The following is a 23,696-nucleotide window of genomic DNA, read 5'->3' on the forward strand; positions in this document are numbered from 1 at the left end:
AGTGTGAAAACTAAAGAAATGAAGTTTGACTAGTGAAGGTCGAACGACGACATTACGAATATGCATGCGTAACGTAATAGCTATTGGTTTATGTTTTAATTTTTAGCCTTGCAGCAAACACATCTTCATAACTCAGGCATTAACGTTAAAGGAAAAAGTAAATCGTAAGCTAAACGCTTTGGTTTCGATTCTCAGTGGTGGCGCACGAGTCATTATTTTTAACTTTTTAAATCATTACTATATATTCAGTCCAATATAATATAATAATAAATACGAAATCTGCATTAATGAAAATATCATATTTAAGCGTATTTTACGACCGGGCAATGCCGGGCGACCTGCTAGTATATACGAAATATGAACAAATGAAAATATCATATTAAAGTGTATTTTACGACTGGGCAAAACTGGGCGCCCCCACCCCTGAATGTGTTATATTTCCTTTTTAATACAAAAAAAAATGTTTCATATACTAGAAAAGGAAGGTATTAGTCTCTTGGTGAAAAAACCCCACAAGAGGGTAGTACAACAGGTGCACTGAACTAGGGTCCATAAACGTCTAGAGGACCCATGAATATCAAAGTTCAAAACTGCAATGGGCAATTATACATGATTTTTTTTTTTTTTTTTTTTTTTTTTTTACTTTCAAGTTGGAAGGTAATTCCGATTGCACTAGCACAACCATGAACACTATACATTGTGAAATACTAGACACACTTATTAGATTCCTTATGTAAATCATTAGCCTAAGTGACATCCGCCATTTCGCCATGAAGTAAAGAAGTACGTTCCATGTTATCCAACATACAGAAACTCCAGAAAAATCTACAAAATAATAATCCGTGATCTTTAATTAATCTACATGCTCACGATCTGTCCAAATCGCCTCCTTTCAGAATTCCAAAAAAATTCTTCATTACTCAGAGCATATAATAGAGTGCAGCTGAATCATCTTGATATAACACTTTGTTTTTCCTCTCAAAAGCCCAGCATCCATCCATCTTCGCTGTCGTTAAATACGCAAACCATAATCTCGTGTTCGAGCCACATTACAACACTTATTTTGACTTGACCATTTATTTACAAAATTGTATCTAGTTTCTAATTTATATCCACTTGAAGAAAGTTAATTTAAATATTATACATATGTTCATTACATGAAAAAATGCGAGCATGAAAAGTAATATGGTTAAGATTAAACTTAGAAAAGTAAAATAACTAGTTGTTAAAACTGGAAAAGAAAAAGAACAAGATATTCTAATAAAAATATAATAAATTTATAACTTAAAATATTGCAGCATTAAGATTTTTTTAATTCAAGTTAGCATTATATATAAATTCTCAATGTTGCAATATTTTAAGTTATAAATGCATTATATTTTTTGCTAGAATATCTTTTCTTTTTCTTTTCCAGTTTTGACAACTAGTCCTTTTACTTTTCTAAGCTTAATCTTAACATATTACTTTTCATGCTTGCATTTTTCTATGTAATCCATGATTTTTCCAGGCTTTGCTCTGAAATAATATTTTCTTTTTGTGTTCAATATTATCCGCATTGTAAACAATCTATAAAACATATTACCAACTTCTTAAATTGACTAAATAAAGAGTAAAATAAAAGGCGTAATTAAGTAAATAAACAGAAAGAAGGGACAAAAACGAGAGAAACAAAATAAACAGGCGACGTCGTAAACGAAATATTATTAGCCCTGCCACAGCAAAGAGAATAACTTTTGTTAACTCTCTCTATATATAACCCAAATAAGATGGCATGTGAGCGACATTCTTGCTGTGATTTATGAAGGTGTCGACAACGAAAAAGTTGCTATAGTAACCAACAGCCAATCAGAAGAAATCGTCTCTTACGTTCCTTACTAATTCTGAGGACTTTTGAACACCAGTATTTTTATTATAACTTTTGTTTTAATTAACAAAAATGGAAAAATTTTATTGAAAAATATAGCTGAGAAGGTTATCTATGAACTGTAAAAATTGTTTGAAATTTGGTCTCAAAATGAGTGAGCGTTGTAACTTTAAAGCAGTTTTAAATGGGTAAAACTAACAACCATATATTCAAACACTACCGTGTTTGAATGGTATAGAATGTATTCCAGCGTTAACTGGCTCCAACACAAGGTCCACAAGGGGGAGGGCAGCTGGTGCACGGCACCAGGATTCATAAAATTGTAGGAGGCCCATGAATATTAAACTTCAAAATTGAAATAGGCAATTATGCATGATTTCTTTGTTGTTGCTTTGAAGTTGAAGGATAATTCCGATTGCACTTTCACAACCATAAACACTACATGTTATCAGATACTAGGCACATGAATTAGATCTATTAGGTAAACAATCAGCCTTTGAAGTATTTACAATTAATAATATTAAGCAGAATAGTAAAAATGCAGGAATTTGATGAAGTATTGTCCTTCTATTATTGGTATTAAGGTTATAGATTTATTTAATCTGTTTTGCCAGTGAGAATTGCTATACTGAATTAATCATGAAAAACAAATAATAAATCTAATCTATAAATGTCTGTCTGTCTGTCTCCATATTTTCAAACTTTATCTCCACCGAAACTAAAAATTGCAGAGCGGTGCTAGGGGCCTCAAATGATTGGATTGTTAAAATTGTTTTTAAGGGGTCAAAACTGAAACCATCGCAATACATTTTGTACATTCATTTTAGTTTATTTTTAATTTTTAATCAGTTTATTTGCCTGTCACGTTGGTACAGTGGTAACGTCACCTGCTTTGAATGCTACAGTTTCTGTTTCGATTCTAGCTGATGGCACTAAATACATTTTTTTAATCATGACTCCATAATAATATATACGAAATCTGAACAAATTAAAATATCATATTTAAGCATATTTTACGCCCGGGCAAAGCCGGGTGCCCACTCACCCTGCTAGTAAAACATATGAATGTTCTTCTTATACTATTGAAAAACTGTTGAAGTTATTAATCATTTATTATTACAACAGAAAAATGCGAGCATGAAAAGTAATATGACTAGTTGTAAAAACTGGGAAAGAAAAGGACAAGATATTCTAGTAAAAAATATAATAAATTTATAACTTAAAATATTGCAGCATTAAGAATTGATTATATAATGTTATAAATTGATTTTTTTTAATTCTTAATGCTGCAATATTTTAAGATATAAATTTATTATATTTTTTGCTAGAATGTCCTGTCCTTTACTTTTCCAGTTTTAATAACTAGTCCTTTACTATTCCATGTTTAAGCTTAACCATATTACTTTTTATGCTCACATTTTTCTATTGTAATCCATGATTTTTCCAGGCTTCCAATAAATTCACTTGTTCTTTGTTTAATTTAAGTCTTATTTTTGACCCCATAAATACATATATAATAACAATGTACGGCACTCGTCTGCTTTCAATAAAATCACCCCAATTATCGCCCTTTTCATGCTTTCATTCTATGTTTCAATTGTTACTTCTCGTTTCCAATTAGTAGCAACAGTAGTTGCTGAAGCGACGTAGTTGCTATGGATACGAGTCATAAAAAGCATCGCTAGCAGTATCAGAATTTTTGTAGGAATTTTTGACACCCCTAACACGAAACTGCGAATACAATATAAAAATCTCGTAATTTCTCTGTTAAAAGTGGGTTATTTATTTTCTTTATGGATTATACTTCCAAAATAAACTATTACAGTTGTTTTAAAAGTAATAAAAATATTTTTTCTTTTTTAAAAACAGTAATGAATTTTCCGAACTCAATATTTTTCAATTTTTAAACTCAATATTTTAAAATTTTTAAATTTTAAAAATCTATCAAAATTTTTCTATTGATTCTATTTTTACGATATTTTCAGGGTCAATGTGAAATTTTATGTTCTTTCCAATAAACTGAATATAATATTTTAGACAAACGTTTTTTTTTTAATTCACGCCCCCCCCCAAGTGTCACCCATTTTCAACTTTCTCTTAAAAAGTAAATAATTAATTTATGTCGTGGAGTTTTATATATCACAAATTGAAGAGAAAAGGTCAATAAATAATATATTCAAATTTAAAACAAAACAAAAAATCGCTTTTTTAGAAATTTACCTGTAAAGTCCGAAGTTTAAAACCTTATTTTATAAGAACACATTGTTTCTTTTTGTCTTTTTTTTTTTTTTAATGAAACCTTGGTCCTTGCTCCTTTAATTGAAAAAAAAATTAGGGCTTGAATTACATTTTTCGAGGAGTTATAAGCTTAGAAAGATAGGGGGTCGAATAATTCACGCCTCTCATTTTGAAATGTTTATTAAAAAGTAAATAATTAATTTATGTCGTGGAGTTTTATATATCACAAATTGAAGAGAAAAGGTCAATAAATAATATATTCAAATTTAAAACAAAAAAACAAATCGCTTTTTTAGAAATTTATCTGTAAAGTCCGAAGTTTAAAACCTTTTTAAAAAAAAACACACACACATTGTTTTGTTTTGTTTTGTTTTTTTTTAATAAAACCTTGGTCCTTGCTCCTTTAATTGAAAAAAAAAATTAGGGCTTGAATTACATTTTTCGAGGAGTTATAAGCTTGGAAAGATGGGGTGGAATTATTCACTATTTTCACGAAATTTCTGACACTGCTAAAGCATCGCTCATCTCCTTACATATTTTTCTAATTTTGAACACCAGAAAATTCCTCATAACTTTTGTTTTACTGAACGAAAATTGAAAAAATAATTTTTCACAATATAGCTGAGAAGGTGATCTATAAACTGTAATAATTGTTTAAAATTTGGTCGAAAAATGAGTAAGCGGTGAAGCTTTAAAGCAGTGCTTAATGACTAAAACTGCCACTGAACCAAACATTCAAACACTAGCGTGTTTGAATTATTTATAATGTTAATAACTTTTAAATCATCTTTGAGTCTTTTATTTAAGTTTATAAAAACCACAGACCTTTTAAAAAGAATCTTTATTATTCAGAACATACAATAGAGTGCAACTTAATTATCTAGATATGATAAGTCTTGGAAAGGCGAGGGGGTGGAAAAGATTCTGCACCAGTATTTTTTTGACTCTCAAGAGTCTTGCTCGGTGCATGGAGGTTGGTTTATTCTCTCCAACAGTTTTTTCTAACTTCTGGTTATTTTTTTTCTTTTATGATTTTACTTGTCAAAGTGAGCGATGTTAGGTTACTTATTTGGATGGGTATACATATTGGCTTGAATGGCAAAACCCCAAAATTACAACAAAAAGAAGCAGAAATGCATTCTTCATTAGGTTAGTGATAGTTCGAGATCTCCAAGGGAAAGGAGAGAGATATAGGAAGATGTTCAGGAGGGCACAAGAAAAAGTACAAGAAGTTCTCCCTTCCGTTATAGGGAGATGTAGTGATATGCAAGTTATAATTTACATACGAGCAAATAGCTCATATTTATAAACTGGTACCAACTAGAACAGGCTGGTTGTTGAAGACTTGCTTGGCGTTATACACGACATATCAGTTAGGGTTAGGTTTAGGGTTAAAGGTAAAATAAATAGTTCTTCAAAACAAAAGCAGAAAGAAATAAAGTTGATTTACTTGTTGATTTTAAGATAATTATAAGATCCTGTTATGGAATACACCACAAATCAGTTTAAGACTTAAAAGCTGAAAAAAAAAGTAAAAAGGCAGATGGCACTTGAGTATACGATTGCCAAACAAAAATGAATTTAATCGTTGTGACAGCAGCTGTTCGAGCTTTTGAAGAATTAATCGCATTCTGTTTAAAAAAAAAAATAAACAGCTTCATGGCAAAAACACCAAAATTGCAACAAATTCAAACGGAAACGCACTTTTCGTTAGATTAGGCTAGACATTAGGCTAAATGTTAAAAAAAAGCCCCTCAAAACATAAATAAATAACAAAAAAGAAAAAAATAAAGTTGACTCGCTTATTAATTTAAAGAAAATTATTCGTACTTCAGCAGAATACGGATTATGGTGAAAAAATAACGTTATTATTTAGAAAACTATTCTTACAATGAAGAGGGGCTTATTTTTTTAACTATTTTATACTTTCATCTAACAAATTGATAAACAATTTATACTGTAAAACTTAACTTGAAAATCATGTATTAAAAAAACTTATGGTCCATATTCTGTATGAGAACCATATTGTTAAACCCATTCTTGACACGCAGGGGGGGGGGTGATGTAATTGACCTGAACATTAAATAAGGGGGAAAAAATGAAAAAAAAATGTCCTTTAATGTCAGTACTAAATGACTGTTTTGTAACAGCCTGGCCATTTCTGGTCTATTCTGTAAATCACAGTTGGAAACAGTCGGACCAATATGAACCCAACCCTATAAAATACCAATTTTAGTCATGTGTGAGGATCTTTAGACTTCATTTGAGCATTGCAATTAATATTCTTAATTACATTGCAAATGTTATCACAAGAGCTCTTGGACACTATTTGACACAGTTATATTCAATAGTTCCAAGACCTTACTGAAGTCTTCACAGATTTACAACACTTTCCGCTTCTTTCAATCACTGCTGCAAATCGGTTCACATTCTTACAACAGCCGTTTACCATCGTATGTGTCAATGGCTTTTACTGACTTACTCGGTTTGTCTCGAGTATTGATGGAGAATTTCGAATTAGTCCTGGAAATAACTGAATCAATTTACGAGTTGAAAGTCGCGGAAAAACATGTCAAAAGACTAGCGACACCAAGCATGTAAGGGGGTAATTTAGGGTATGGGTAAGTTTAGGGTTAGGGTAAAAAAAAAAAAATTAGCCCCTCAAAAAAAAGTTCAAATAACTTTAAAGAGATAGAAAAAAACAAAGTGGTTTTCAAATCGTAAACTGCTTCAGCAATTTCTGTCACTCTCTGTTGAAATCTGCAACTGACTTGGTAAGTACTGAAATCGTCTGAAATTTTTTTCATGGAACCAAAGCTTAATTGTATCCTTTTTTTTTTTATGTATTTTTGTTCTCAGTGTGCTTTTGAAAAGAAATGTTGTTGTTCGATTTTGTTCACCAGTTGATTTTCGGGTTTGTCTTTTGATCATTTGAAAAATATTTATTTTTTATTTTTTATTTTGATTTTCGCGAAACTTTGAACAAATCATTTTGACAATAACTGCCAAAAATCATCCAGTTGAATTCAATTAGAAAAGAATCATTTTTATCCTGCGTTAGGCTAAAATACACAAAATGGCACCATTTTTAATTTTTAAAAGTATCTATTAAAAAAGGGTCTAAAGTACATGAGAGTATTAATCCAAATAATACAAATTTTCAACCTTCGTCTAAAAAATACTAAACATAGCACTCGCTAGTGTGTGTGTGTGTGTGTGTGTGTGTGTGTGTGTGTGTGTGTGTGTGTGTGTGTGTGTGTGTGTGTGTGTGTGTGTGTGTGTGTGTGTTTGTTTTTGTTTTTTTTTTTACTAAAATTCAACACAAATTGTAATCAAAGGTTGTTTACACGATTTAAGTAACATTAACCTTAGGAAAACAGTGGTTTACTGCCTCCCATAGATTTCTAAAAATGCACACCTCTTTTCTCAACTTGGCAAACATTCCAATTTTCTGTAATTATTTTTGCAAACTGTACTAAAATGTGCGATCCATGGTTGTTTACAGCGTTCCTATATTGGTGACCTTCAATGAAATTTGGTTGACCTCCTCTCAAGATGGTGGAAATTCGTACCAATGAATAAACATTGTTTTGTAAATAGATTTAAAATTTTCATTGAAAATTCACAAACGATAAAAATCAATGCAATTTTTTCCCTGAATAAAATTTTAGCAAAATCGATTTATTTTATATTTCTAAAGAAAATCAGTCAAAATTCGTGATCGACATTAGTTTGTTTATATAATTGATGACTGTTGGTCTTCTTCAAAACAATGCTTATCTCAAGATAGCGAGTCATGGTGTGTATCTCTATCTCTACTTATAATTCTTTGTCTTTCTGTGTGTGTGTGTGTGTGTGTGTGTGTGTGTGTGTGTGTGTGTGTGTGTGTGTGTGTGTGTGTGTGTGTGTGTGTGTGTGTGTGTGCGTGCGTGTGCGCATGTGTGTGTATGTGTGTGTGTGTTCGTGTACATTCCCTACGGACTCCAGAATGGCTGGGCCGATTTCTTTGAAATTTCACACAACTGCACTTCATGTCTCTGGGAGTGTTCTTCAATAGATTTTGTATCGAAATGCCTCCGATAAGTATTGAAAATCGATGATAAAAAAGTTCGATTTAAGAAGGAACAATCTGATTTGGAGCAAAGTTTACACCCTTATACAACCTAACATTACAATTGCATTTTAGAAGTTTTACCACTGCACACACAGGACCCGGTATATAAAATCAACAGCAGGTTTTTTTGATAAAACAGGGGCGTGTTCGAAATTAATGTTTCTGTTTAGAGCACAATTGAACCGTGATACCTGACTATTGCATTATAAATTTCAGTTCAATTCTTTATATTTAAAAATAATTTTATAAAATCAACAGTAGGTTCTCTACAGTACAATGTAGGCTACAATGTATTGTGGGCTAAGTTATTGCAGGAAAGCTTCTAAAGCTTCCTCCCAGTGTTCTGCTGTAGGTCCTTGACTAAAGCAGGCAATCAATCGATTTGATTGAAAAATGAGTTTCATAGATTTCGATGAAAATAAAAGTCTTGGAGGTGTGGAACATCTATTGATCTCCATTCAATCCCTGGAAACGTTGAGTTTCTCCGCTAGTTAGAGTTAATAAGGAGATATACAGTGGGTACAATAAGTATCCGATACAAAGCAAAAAGTTCATTAATTTTTATTACACGAAAACAAAAGCGATAACAAAGTGCTATTCTAATGTATTTTTGTATGATAAATACAAATCTCGTATCAAAAATCATATAATTACGCATTCACAAGATAATTACATAAATGTCATTTCTAGGCTTCAAAAAGTATCCAACACACACAAAAAAATAGTATTAGTTTTTACTTTACTCGCCATAACAGCTTCCAAACGTTTGGAATACTTCCTTACAAGATTCTTACAGATGTTAACTGGAATTTTATCCTACTCTTCGTGGCAAATTCGTTTAAGTTAGTTAGATTCCTCGGATCTCTCTTTTGTACAGTCAAGTACAACTTTTGGCACAGATTTTGAATTAAGTTGAGGTCAGGTGATTGACTTGGCCATCCTAATACCTCTATTTCCTTCTCCCGAAATCTTATTGCACCCACTGTATAAGCTTTCATAAGCTTTCATCTATAATTAACAAAGAAAATGTTGGTATGTATAGGGATGACGATCTCGTAATATTTCAGCAGAAGTTTACATGAAAAAACAAAAGAAATGAAACATTACAAGCGAGTGGGGAGGAGGCTTTGCCTCGCCGTAAAATATGCTTAAGCATAATATTTTAATTTGTCCAGATTTCGTATATATTATTATAAAGTCGTGATTTCAAAACTAAAAATGTATTTGGGTGCCATCAGCTAGAATCGAAACTGAAACTGTAGCATTCAAAACTGGTAACGTTACCACTCTACCAACGTGACACGCATACGAACTGATTAAAAGTTAAAAAATAAAAAGAAACTAAGATGAATGTACAAAATGTATAACGATTTTTTTCAATTTTGACCCATTTTTGACCAATTAAAAACTATTCTAACTGGTTAAAGACCCATAAAAAAACGGTCCATAAAAAATCCAATCATTTGAGGCCCCTGGCGCCACTCAGTGACTTTTAGTTTCCGAGGAGATAGAGTTTGAAAATATAAAGACAGACAGACAGTTTTTTTTATATATTAGACTTTCAAACTTAGATTTAATTAATTATTTAATTATTGTATTTATGAATAATCGGGAGGGCAAAACGAACAAAGATTTTATGTGCTATTTCACTCTTGATGATAATAGTTTTTTTTTTGCTTTGTTCGTTTTTTTTTTCCAATAATTACAACAGTGTTGGCGATCTAGCCCGCCTGATTTCCATAGATGGACTCATTTTAAACTTCCGTTTTTTCTTAAGTGATACGAAGTTTTCACAATAAATAAATACCCACGAAGATGAAAAAAAGATGCCGTGTAAAGTTAGATAAGGTTTAACAGGTAAACGAAGATTTAACACAAGGAGACGTCAGCCGACTGTTTTACTTCTGGGGTGATATATGGAGAAACCCTTAAGGTCATGAGAGAAATGCCAAATGGCTGAAAACCATGAAAAAAACTTCAGGAACCCCTAGTTTCTTTGGAGTATAGGGCAGAACGATAAAATTGTCACCTTAAAAAAGCCGACACGATTCCATTTCCGTTTAATGAAAACCCGTTTTCTGTTTTTGTTGCAGTTGGTTAGTTGTATACAAATTCAAAGAGCGATAGGAACGTCCTATCATGTCTAAAAGTGACACAATGTTCAACTTGCAAGATCAGAGATACACCACTGCATAACTCATATTATCTACCAATCCAAGTTATGACAACAGGACCATTAACAGCACACTGGATTGCCAAAATTAACAGAAACGTGTCCAGGGTGATGAAAACAAAGTTTCCAGTTACGGTTATGGTCTTTGGTGTGGTTTCAAGTGAGGGTCACATCATGTCACCTCACATCTTTGAAATTGGCTTGAAAGTCAGCACCAGAGTATACTTGGATGTGCTGTAGAGTGTGATGATTCCCTGGTGCAGTCAGGTGGCCACTAGCAGAAGGAGTGCTACAACTTTGTACTCTACTCTCACTGCCGCCCCTCCTCCCGTTACCTGAACCCACTGGACTACTTCATTTGGTTATATGTCGAGAAAATCACCAACATGACCTCCCACAACACCAAAGCCAGCCTGATCGCCACCATCCAAAAACCCCCGCCAGCTTGTGGAAAAGGTATGCTCCCAGTTCCAGACCCGTATCGAGGCGGTGATTGAGGCTAAATGCAGCTAGATTGAATAATAAAAGTTTTAAAATAAAGTTGTAGTGTTGTTTTCTTTAGGGCGACAACTTTATCGTTCTACCTTGTATTTCAAAGATTATTTGTTAGACGCATAATATTATCACAGCCATTTGAAAATAAAAATGTTTTTGATTTGCATGAAATTTGATTCATAATTATTAGACATCAATTAATTAGTTTGGAATTTCTTCTTAAGACGCTTTAAGCTAACCACCAGCCATCTATGCGACATTGATGATTTGTAATATGTTTTTAATATTTCAGAAACTGAAATGGTGGCCTACATGGGTCAGTTTCTTTTGATGAAGTGTATGAATCAAAATGAGGAAATCCGATCTCTTCGTTCGATTCTATCCGAACAGGATCAGGAAATGAAGGTATGATTGTATGGTTAAATAAACGACTTATATATTTATATCACAATATGCTGTATGTATGTATGTATGTATGTATGTATGTATGTATGTATCATTATTATTATTATTATTATTATTATTATTGTTGTTGTTGTTGTTGTTATTATTATTGTTGTTGTTATTATTATTATTATTATTATTATTATTATTGTTGTTGTTGTTGTTGTTGTTGTTGTTGTTATTATTATTATTGTTGTTAGTATTATTATTATTATTATTATTATTATTATTATTATTATTATTATTAAACTTAAAGTCACGTGTTTTATTTCGAACATAGGGAAGTTTTAGTTTATTATTATTATTATTATTATTATTATTATTATTATTATTATTATTATTATTACAATAATAATAATAATAATAAACTAAAACTGTATGAATGTAAGTTAAACCCCTCAAAAAAATAGTCAGCATCAGCTGGCACCACACCAAATAGTCATCGAGGGTCAAGTATAATGGAAATACCAAGGAGAGAAGGCATGAACCGGACCTACATTGGATGAGTGCAAAAAGGACTGAAACCTTGAGGAGACTTATTGCCACCCAAATTCCAGTGAAGACCAATAGTCGCTGCCCATGAGAAATCAATGGTAACCAGCTATTGCCATAACGAAAATTCATTTACAAAAGTTATCGGAAGAGGTGGAGATTAATGGAAATATGGGGAAATTTGTTGTCACTCAGACTCCATGGAAAACCATAAGATGTTATCAAAGATAAATCTTTGATGATTGCCTGTGTAAAAACTCCTATTAAATAATAATAATAATAATAATAATAATAATAATAATAATAATAATAATAATAATAACTATTATTATTACTATTATTATTATTATTATGATTATTATTATTATTATTATTATTGGCTCACAAGGAGCTTTGACACAGGTCATAAAGGATTTCTCCTTGAGAACAACCTGTGGTGTTCCCTGGAAGCTGAGTGACAACAAGTCTCCCCAGATTTCCAGTACTCTCCACCTCTTTCGATGACATTTGCAAATAAATTTGCACTATCGCAACAACCGCTTACCATTGATTTCTCGTTAACAGTGGTCATTGGTCTCCACTGGAGTTTGAGTGGCAATAAGCCTCCCCTAGGTACCAGTTCTCTTGGCATTTCTCCAGCAGAGGTCTGGTCAGCACTCTCTTCTCAGTCTTTCTATCCTCCTTGAGCCTTCTCGACTATTTGGCATCATTCTGGGGGGGGGGTATTGGGTAATGGGAATAGGGATGAAGAACTTATAGATATGCAGTTTCAATGTTCTTGGTTTCATGTAACGTTTCGTGTTTTGTCTCTGCAGTAGCTCGTTTGGCCCGCACATGTGCTCATGTATTAGTCTTCGCATTGAAGGGTTTTCCTTAATATTTCAGCTGTTTCCATTATTGTTATTCATTGTATTTTTCCAGCCATTCCTCTCATTCCAATTTTCCCCATTCTCTGCTTAAATTATTTTGGAATTATTCCTAGTGCTCCCACTATTATAGGTCCTATTTTGATTTTTTTCATCATCCATATCCCTTTCAGCTCTCTGGCTATTATTATTATTATGTTTTTATTATGTTATTGTTATTATTATTATTATTATTATTATTATTATTATTATTATTATTATTATTATTAAAATGTACTAAAATTGTATCATTGGAAGTTAAACCTCTCCAAAAACAAAAGGTTCAGCATCAACTGGCACTACACCAAATAGTCATAGAGGGTCAAGGATGATGGGAAAACCGAGGAGGGAAGGTACTCATCAGACCTACATTGGATGAGTGCAAAAAGACTGGAACCATGGGGGAGGCTTATTGCCCCCCAAATCTCAGTGAAGACCAAGAGATAATGGTTGCTACCAATGAGGAATCAATAGTAAATGGATGTTGTGATAATGCAAATTCATTTGCAAAGGTTATTGAAAGACGTGACGAGTACTAAAAATCTGGAGAGATTTGTTCTCACTCAGACTTTAGGGAACACCACAAGTTGTTACCAAAGATAATTTTGTTTTATAACCTGTGTAAAAACTCCTCGTGAATAATAATAATAATTCTGATTTCGTTTACCAATATCTCCCTGAAAAAAGATGGGATTCATTCTCAGAGGACATTCCCTCAATCCCGGCTTCCAACCAGGAGCTTCAAAAATCAAGGGTTTTCCTAAGGATATTAGTGATACCAAAATAGTAGAGGTCTGAAGGCCATCCAAAACATCTGGGATTTATAGTTTTTTCAAATGTCCTTCCAAGCGATGTAATACTATTCCTAGCGTACCAACTACAATCAGGATTAATTGTGTTTTAACCCCATCTATATGCCTTATCTCCAAGACCAATGGAGCATAGTTTCTCCACTTCTCGTTCTCCTCTCTCACATTCCTGTCCCAGGGTACTGAAAAGTCTAAAATTTGCCAGTTTTTTGAGACCTCATCAATGACAACCAAATCCAGATGCTTATGTCGTCATGACATTTTTATCCCACTATATCTCTATATTGCCATTCTCAGTTGTTCTCTCTTCATCAGCCACATCCTCGAACCATTTTCCAGCATACTTCACCCCAACTTTCTTACAAATCTCCCAGTATGTCCAGAGCCCCATGCGATCATATCTTTTGCAGTACTCTCTCTGAGCCAATCTGCTACACCCTGCTGCAAGGTTAACTTGGAAAACTTTCCACAAATTCAGCATTCTGCAATAAAATCCTCTCTTAGAACCACTTTTTTGAACAGTCGCATTCCTAATGCCTACTCGTGTTTCACAAACAAAAACTTTAGTACTCTTAGCCAGATACTCTAAGCCATTGTCATGACCTTTCATCAGCTACATCTGCTACATCCTGGAAGAACTTTTCATGCATTTTCTTCCCAGGTAGTTCCTCTCCCCTTTCTCTGTCTATACGTTTCACATACTCAGCCTTGGTCTCACATACTTCCACTTCATTGGCCACAACCTTGAGCATCCACTCCTCACTTCTAACCGCATGCTCCTTCAACGACATCTCGTCAGCTCTAACACAATCTTTTACACTTATCAATCCTCTTCCACTATCTTTCCTCTTCTGATACAACCTAGTTATGCTAGTTCGAATGTGGAATGTACCAAACATTGCTAAAACTTTTCTTGTTTTGATATTCATGTCATGCGACTCCTTGTCAGACCATTCTAAAATTCACGCACTGTACCTCAAAACACTGATTGCCCATGCATTCACCACTTTCATCAGGTTTCCTCCATACAGTTTTGACTTTGCAATTAGCTTCACTCTTCAAAGATACTCCTTTCTGACTTTCTCTTTTATCTCTCTGTCCATGATGCCTACACTCTCCAGCACTCCTAAATACTTATACCCTGTTTCTTCTACTTCTTTCATAATTTCTCCATTTGGCAACACTATTCCATTTGGATGCACCTTTACTCCCCTTTTTATCACCAACATCGGACACTTACTAATAACAAATTCCATCCTGATGTCTTCTGAGTATGTTCCGGCGATCTCTCCCAGTCTCTCCATTTCCTTCTCATTTCTACCAAATAGCTTCAAATCATTCATAAACAGTATCCAAAGCTATACCAAAGCTTCTCTCTCTTCAAAAGAATGCTCAGTGGCATCATCACCATTGCAAATAGAAGCAGAGATAACGAATCTCCTTGGAATATTCCACGTCTAATACCAACCTCCCCAAGCACCTCTCTGTTTGCTGTCAAAACTGTTTTCCCTTAAGCCATACTTGTCTCTAAAAGCTCTATAACATTCCCAGCAATCTTCATCATCGATAGTGTTTCACAGATCCATGAGTGAGGAACCATGTCGTAAGCTTTCCTGTAATCGATCCATGCTATACTCAGATTCCTCTTTTTTGTCTTTGCATCCTGCATTACTGCCTTATCAATCATTACTTGATCCTTGGTACCCCTTTAGCCACACCGGCATCCTTTTCTGTTCATCAGGGAGAACACCATCACTCAAAAGATGTCCATAAACTTTGCCTGCAAAAATTCTGATTAACAGTTTCCACATTAGTGGTAGACATGCTATCTAACTGTTGGCAGCTGTTCCTTTTGCAGGATCCTTCCAAATCAGTGTCATCCTTCCCATAACAAGCCAATCAGGGATATCCTCTGACTCAACGACCCTGGCAGCAGCTATAGGTGAATGAAGGCATTGAAACTGCTTGAACCAGAAGCACCTCACACCATCTGGATCAAGTTTGTCATTCTTCGAATGCCAGCCTTCACGTATTCAAGAATTATCACAATGTTCTCCATCTGCTGCATTCCTGAGAACCTTGCTCTGACCTCTCCCAACCAAATAGCCTTCTTATTGTGTCGCTCTTCAATAGACCAAATCCACTTCAGAACTTCCTAGCATCACCTGCATTTGGAGTGTTGTTACTTTCCGCCTGTTTACTACCATTTAATTTTTTATACAGCTGAAACTGATTATTCCAGAAAAGGTTGTTTTGCCAAAACACAACACTTTCTCCAAAAACGTTCCTAATTTTCACACCACCAGCATGGACCTTCTCTTTCAACATTGCTAGGACTGTCATCGCCTCCTTTTCCAGCAATCTATACCTCCTTTCAAGCTCATCCATGGCTTTCTGTCCTAGTTTAACTCCTTTTCTTATTTCTTCGATTCTACCAATGTCTTTCTGCCACCATTTAATACTTTCGTCAAGCCGCCTCTGCCAGTATGGCCTTTTGTCCTTCATTTCTCTCTTTTTTTCTGTATCAAGCCAAGACGATCTGCAACAACATATGATACTGTGTACAGAAGTTAAGTTCTAAAATAGATATGTTCTTTCTCACGATGTTGTGAATTATGCCTTGAACTATTTTCACCTTGCCTTTCGCCTTCCACCTATCACTACTCATGTTTGAGAAATCTATGATCTTGCCACCAAGAAAAACCTCTCTTAACTTCTGAAGTACTTCTTTCTCTACGAAAGTCAAAGCCCAAACTTCATCACCACTTCTCCATACAGTTGCTTCTTCTACTGGTCCAGTTGTCTCAGTCATTGATCTCGTCTGCTTTAAATCCTTGAAACGTCTTATCGTTACTTCCCCTAACGAGAGCATTTCATTCCTTCTCAGTCATATGCCTCACATCATCACCTACATTTCCCTTCTGCACTTCTGCACCCTCAGTGCTTTCATCAGAGCTAGTTTCATCAATTTTACTTTCGTTATTCATTTCATCCCTAACCATCCATTCAATCTCTTCCCTTTAAGTAGGTTGTTATTTTTAATTTGTTTTAACTGAGATAACAATCTTGCCACACTCCTAGCAACTCTTCCTATAGATTCCCACTTTTTCTTCACTTTCCAGATACATCCACCAGATTTGATACTTCCGCTTCTTACAAAGCAATCCCACAGGACTCTCCTTTCCCCATCTGTCCACGTTTTTTTTTTAATTCCCTGTTCCAACTCCCTTCGTGTCTTGGGACCCTCCCTGCTAATTCTCACTACCCCTACATCCACCAACATCCTCAGAATGTCGAACAGTTTTATGATGAGAACTGGACCCACACTGCTGAACGGTGGGACACTTGCTGGACGTAAGACCTTCATAAGATGTTCCAGCCTCATTAACATCGTTATCTTCAATATTTTTATGAGACATTCTCCCATAAATGGGGTTGATAAATTTAAGGTTATACCACCACCGATAGTTCTTTTTTTTTTTATTACATTTTTACCCCAAACAAGGCACATTGCCACTTTGATGTAGGGGGCTACTATCAGGGACATAAGCTACAGAGGTACTATGAGGGGAGTTGGGCAGCAAGATGTCGGTTCACATTACACTTGAACTTCTGCATGTCAGTACAGTTGGGGAAGCAGGAACCCGGAAGGGAATTCCAAAGTCTAGCGGTTCTGAGGAAGAAACTAATGGAGTAGAAGACTCTCTTACATCTAGGGATCTCTACTGTGAAGGGGTAGGATTTTGCTGCTTGTCAGGTTTGTCGGGGGTATTTACGTCGAGGGGTTACAAGTGCTTGCAGTTCGTTGGAGCATTCACCACTAAAGTACTTGTAGAACAGGCAGAGGGATGCTACATTCCGTAGATGGGACAGAGGCTGTAGCTTAGATGACAGTTCAGGACCTATCAGGTTGGCGACTCTCTTTCGAACCTTGTCTAGGAGTTAGAGACTAGTAGCAGATGCACCAGCCCAAATATGACAACGATACTCCATACATGGGCGAATGGTGGCCTTATAGATGTACAAGATAATTTCAGGCATTAGTAGTTTTCTAGCACAGTAGAGAGAACATACCTTTTTTGCAGCGGTCCTGGCAATGCTCTCAATGTAATTTTTCCAACTCATGTTTCCTGTGAACGTTAGGCCGAGGAGTTTAAAAGATGTGCTTTCAGATAAAGAGTTCTATCGTAACAACAACAATAATAATCGTAATAATAATAATAATAATAATAATAATAATAATAATAATAATCTGCATACCTGTATGTTCTGTAACCCCATCCCCATCTACCCATTACAACATTACTGCCCCCCCCCCAACAAAGAGTGAGACCAAATAGCCAAGTAGTCAAGGAGGAAGAAAAAACTGAGGAGTGAGCACTGACCAGGCCTCCACTGTATAAGTCCGAAGAGAACTGGGAACTTGGGGAGGCTTATTGCCACTCAAATTCCAGTAAAAAACAATGGCCGCTGCCAACGAGTATATATATATATATATATATATATATATATATATATATCTTAAAAATTTGAATAAATTTTCAACATCAATATTTTTACACCCTTCACATTACTTCAAATATTTATATATGTCTCTTTATGGGACAACACTGAAAAAATAATTTTTTGACACAATGAATAGTAGTCTGTCTGCAGCATATATAGCAGAGTTAATCTATTTTCTCCTCAAAATAACTCAAAATATAGCCATTAAAAGCTAAATCCCTAGCAACAAAAGTGAGTACACCCCTTACGAAAAGTTGTCAATATTAACATGCAACATGTCAACTCTCAATACCAGAGTTTCACATGTAGCCACTGGAATACTCTTCCACTCTTCAATTACGATGTCATGGAACTGGCGGATATTTGAGACTTTGCATACCTCCACCTTCTGCTTGAGGATGCCCCAAAGATGTTCAATTGGGTTCAAGTCTGGAGACATGCTTGACGAGTATTTGACAGTACATGTTGGAATTCATGTTTGCCTCAATGAAATTTAACTCCCCAATACCTGCAGAACGCATGCATCCCCAGTAGTAGTAGTAGTAGTAGTAGTAGTAGTTGTAGTATAATAATGTACTACATCTCATTTTCAAAAGTTTATCCCTCCAAATTAAAAGAAACAGTTGGCTTTCTTATTTATTTTATTTTGTTTTTTAATTTTGTTTTCGGGATGAAGTGATTTTTTTTCTTTCAATTTATTCATTCATTTATTTATTTATTTTATTTATTTATTTTCTTTTTAGTATGTCAAGAAAAAACGGGAATACATGGACAGGGTTGATGCAAACTATAAAGCAGCACTTCAGGATATGGAAATTGAAAAGGATCAATTGGAAAAGATGAATTATGCTTGCAAACAAGAATTAAGACGATTACAACAGAAGCTTTCCAGGTAAAATATTATAGGGTGACCCACTCCCCTCCAAAATGTCATCCGTTAATTAAAAAAAAAAAACTTATTTGGTACAAAAAAGAATTCACTCTATGCCTGACTTGTACACCAAGTTTATACCATGAATGCCCAATTATCTTAGTGCTATAAGATGTGTGGGTACACTTTGATGATCGGCTCATCAGTAAGTGTAGTCAAGACTCGGCTTTATACTCATCATACCATGGGCGCTTAGTTCATTATCAGTGCTGTTATCTGAAAGTTAATGCCTATAAGAACAATCCCAAGACTATTCCTGAACTGAGGAGAATCAGCACAGTCAAATTCATTGTAGTGGCAAGAGAAGAGTGTGTCAGGGTTATTGACAATTGTCTACGCCGTATCCAAGTGTTCTTATCATTGGTGACAAAACAAAGACTTCTTTTTTAGTCGTTGTTTCACGACATTTCAACCAACTATTCCTCTGGCCTCCTAACTCCATCCTTAGCAAGGAGGTAACCGCAACGGGATAGGAACTTCAAACCTCCTAACTCCATCCTCAGCAATTACTGCCTTCCATGGTTATTGTCATCTCATCACGTTTTGGCTAAGTAAGCCTCTGGCTGGCTTTGGGTAGGATTTAAACTGTTATCTTCAGACAGTACTCACCTGGAATCGTAGAGATTCAACGTATCTATCCACTGTGCCATGGGCCTCGAATGACGATCAAGGTTGGAATTTTTGGTCTTATAAATTCATGTTTATTTATTATCTGATCTTACATGGTCGGGTCTGTATTGTATGGTATATATATTATTTTAATTGGAATTCATTATTAAGATGAATATTATTTATATTAATTTATTTATTGCAAACTATTATCCTCATCTTTCTTAGTTGTTGTTTCATGACATTTCGGCCAACTATTCCTCTGGCCTTCGTCAATCCTATCCAAAGCCGGCCAGAGGCTTACTTAACCAAAACGTGGTGACACAACAACTATGGATGGCAGTAATTGCTGAGAATGCAGTTAGGAGATTCAGAGTTCCTATGCCATCACGGTTACCACCTGACAAAGGCCAGAGGAATAGTTGGCCTAAATGTTGCAAAACAACAAATAAGAAAATATGATGATAACAGTCTGCAATAAATAAATTAATAAATAATACTCATCTCAATAATGAATTCTAATTAAATAATATAGAAAACAAAGACGATTGGAAATTAATGATTGAAACATGGTGGGTAAGACAGATATAGAGTGAAGTTGATGTGTAACATGAGTGGATATTATTTGTGATAATCATAAAAGTTATTTTTAATCGAGAATATTTTATGCACATGTGCTATGGTTATGGTCAAGGTTAGGGTTATGGTTAAGGTTAAGGTTAGGGTTAGGGTTAAGGTTAATGTTAGGCTTATTGTTATTGTTATGGTTATGGTTAGGGTTATGGTTATGGTTAAGGTTAGGGTCATGGTTAAGGTTAAAGTTAGGGTCATGGTTAAGGTTAATGTTAGGCTTATTGTTATGGTTATGGTTAGGGTTATGGTTATGGTTAAGGTTAGGGTCATGGTTAAGGTTAAAGTTAGGGTCATGGTTAAGGTTAATGTTAGGCTTATTGTTATGGTTATGGTTAAGGTTAGGGTCATGGTTAAGGTTAAAGTTAGGGTCATGGTTAAGGTTAATGTTAGGCTTATTGTTATGGTTATGGTTAGGGTTAAGGTTAGGGTTATGGTTATGGTTATGGTTAAGGTTGTTTAATGACGAAATGTCTTATACCATTAAATAAACATCTTTTTCTATTTTACCCATTGCTGAGAAGTATTAATTGGGTTCATACCTTTCCCAATAATATTAAACAACTACTACTAAAATGCTATAGGATTTAACTCGGTAGAGCTGACACTATAGGTCATAGCAGTATATAAATTTTAACCAATTCTTTACTTTTTCTTTATAATTCGATTTTTTTTATTTTATGTGTACTTCTTTCTTTATTTTAGGTTAAATGATATGAACACTTTACTGAGGAAATCAATATTTGAACTGGCAGAATCACATAGCGTTCAGGCAATTCAACCAGATACTCTCAAAAACATTCCAATCCGCAATTACTGCTTACTTTGCTTGAACCCCAAAGATCACAGCGACGTCCATAATAAATTGAACGATGACCTACTTCATCAGATATGTTCGGCACGAAAGCATCTTGCCAAACTCGAGCTGAGCCTCGAGGCTGAAAACCGAAAAAAAAAAATACTCGACGAAAAACTGATCGCCCTCCGCAAAGAGGTCAAGGCCATAACGCTATACCTTAAGTGGTTTGGTAGGACGGGTGAAAATAATACATCATGTGGCGCTGAGAAAATTGTTGCAGTGCCAGACATTGAAACGCCAGAATATGAGACCCGGGAGCTCGAATTTAGTGTTGTGACCTGTGATGATACTGTTAAGAAAACGGAACATAAAATGACCGTATGTAAGGCGGAAGTAAAGGGTGAAACATTGAATCCAATTCAATCGTATCGAATATCTGACCCAACTATCCTTCCGGTTGCTGCTAGGATTACTTCTGATCTCGTGAGCAGAGCCGTGCAAAGAGCACAAAAATGTCGGATGGCCAAATCGGACGAAGAACTAAAATACGATAAATGTATTGAAACATCCGAAGTTGTTCAGCCTGGCTGTTATGATTCTGATAACAATGATGATGTAATCGGACTGAATATGCAAGATGAGAAAGAAAACCATCCACAAAACGAAGCGGAAATACAAAAAGTGGAAGCGGAAGTACATCCGGGCTATGGGGGAAGGACGCAAGTATCGGAAATGTTGACAGGCGCAAATACTTTGCAGAACTGTGATGATCTTGATGTGCATTGTACTTTTTGTGTCGTCGACGGCCAATGCCAAGCATGCAAGGGGATGCAAGAACAAAATATCGGTTGTTTCGGTGAACTATTTAAAAGAATTATTGACATCATTCGTGCGATCTTGCATGACAGATAAACAAAAACATTGTTTTTTTTGTTTCATATTTATTGTTTCAAAGAGGGAGACTTTCTTATCTGATGGCAATTTTTACTTTATAGCTGCCGTTTTATAAAAATATGTTGTTTTTTTTTTGTTTTTTGTTGTTGCTGTTGTTGTTGTTTTTTGTTGTTGTTGGTTTTTGTTGTTGTTGTTGGTTTCATACAATTTATATTTAAATAAAAAAAACTTATTTTACGGTTTTCACCTAACAATTTTTGTAAGTCACAGCGTCTAAAAACAGACTTATTTGTGAATTCCAAAATACAATTGAGAACTGCATTCTAACCCTTGTGTCTGTGTATGCGTGTGTGTGTGTGCGCGCAGAGTAAGGTAATAAGGTATGAAAATATATTTAAAGCAATTAAGCTACACTGAGGCATCTGCATTTCATCCCCATAGGAATTTGTCAAACTCTACACTTACGGAGACAAAATGCAGATGCGTCTGTGTAACTTAATTGCAATAAATATATTTCATACCTTACTATATATGCATGGATCTTCCCACCAATTTCAAGGTATGAGGTTCTGCCACAACAACTAAGTTGTTCCAAAATCCACATAGATGATTTATTTGAAGTGGTGAAGGCTTTGTGTAGAACCAACCACCCATTTTGATATTACTGCTAATCATTGTTGGTGCAGATGACTCACAAAACAGAGTATATAGTAGGCCACAGGTTTTTAGATCAGAGTTTTTCTTCTCCTAGATGCATGTCTTAACGAAGACTATATATATATATATATATATATATATATATATATATATATATATATAGAGAGAGAGAGAGAGAGAGAGAGAGAGAGAGAGAGAGATAGATAGATAAATTTATCCCCAGTTACCTATACAATTAACTAATCACTTCTGACTGTGATATTAGCCTCTTGCTGCGGTCCTGGTCTTTTTCACCACCTTGGATAATACTCTTTTTTCTTTTTGAAAAGAGGAGGTACTTTCTCACTAAATTAATCAAAGTTCCATACCATGAATGGACTTTATGTACTCCGGACGTGCCAGCAACTTGGTTTGCTGACTATTATATAGTGAGTAGAGGAGTGATGAATGAATAAATAATTAGATACTTGTCTCAAACAATCTCGTCTTGTTGCATAGGGGTGTTATTTTTAGAAGTACCAAATACGGCACCAAATATTCATATATGTTATGTAATTCTTATTAGAAGAGGACTGATGTTATTTGTTGTGGTTCATATTTGTGAGAGTCTTAGAGTGATAGAGAGAGTCTTAGGAGTGTTCATGTGTTGAGTGTCCATATGTTGTAAGAGATAGCATATTGGAGACATAAACAGGTATATATAAAGAGAGAGACCGTTCTGTATGAACGGGAGTGTTTCTATAAATATTGATACATATATTTCTTACCTATTTTTGAGATGATGATTTTCACAAAGTTCTTATAATATAAATGGACAAAACCTTTTCTGTTGAATCACAACACGAAGACGCAGATACGCAAAGATGATGACGTCCTTTATTTCATGACCTGTCCATGATTTCGCTTGAGGAATTCAAGTTTCTTTACATGGCTTTTTCTTCTCTAACCTTTCGCTTCCAAGGTTTGACGTCAGCAGCCGTATCTGACCTCTCTCTCTCTCGGCTTTTTCTCCCCGACTCTTCTCCTCTTCTCTCAGACTGCATCTAAAAACTCTACCTATATTGAGAACTCGTCATGTCATCGCATGATTAAACATGTGCTCATAAAGCATGTTGGTAGACATACATCACGTTGCC

The 23,696-nt window shown here is 34.8% G+C and overlaps 1 protein-coding gene across 1 annotated transcript in view; it reads left to right on the forward strand.

Moving 5' to 3' along the window:
• The window catches only part of LOC145278188 (uncharacterized), a 36,289-nt gene extending 17,353 nt beyond the window's left edge, over window positions 1-18,936 (forward strand). Inside the window, exons 3-4 of the mRNA XM_080130473.1 lie at window positions 11,177-11,289; window positions 18,784-18,936. Of these exons, the coding sequence (XP_079986599.1) occupies window positions 11,177-11,289; window positions 18,784-18,936 (266 nt within the window). The remainder of the gene's footprint in view (window positions 1-11,176; window positions 11,290-18,783) is intronic.
• The last annotated feature ends 4,760 nt before the right edge of the window (window positions 18,937-23,696 follow it).

This window comes from Euprymna scolopes, chromosome 6 (genome assembly GCF_053919585.1).
Source record: "Euprymna scolopes isolate OS-2025 chromosome 6, ASM5391958v1, whole genome shotgun sequence".
In the NCBI taxonomy this organism is placed as follows: Eukaryota; Metazoa; Mollusca; class Cephalopoda; order Sepiida; family Sepiolidae; genus Euprymna; species Euprymna scolopes.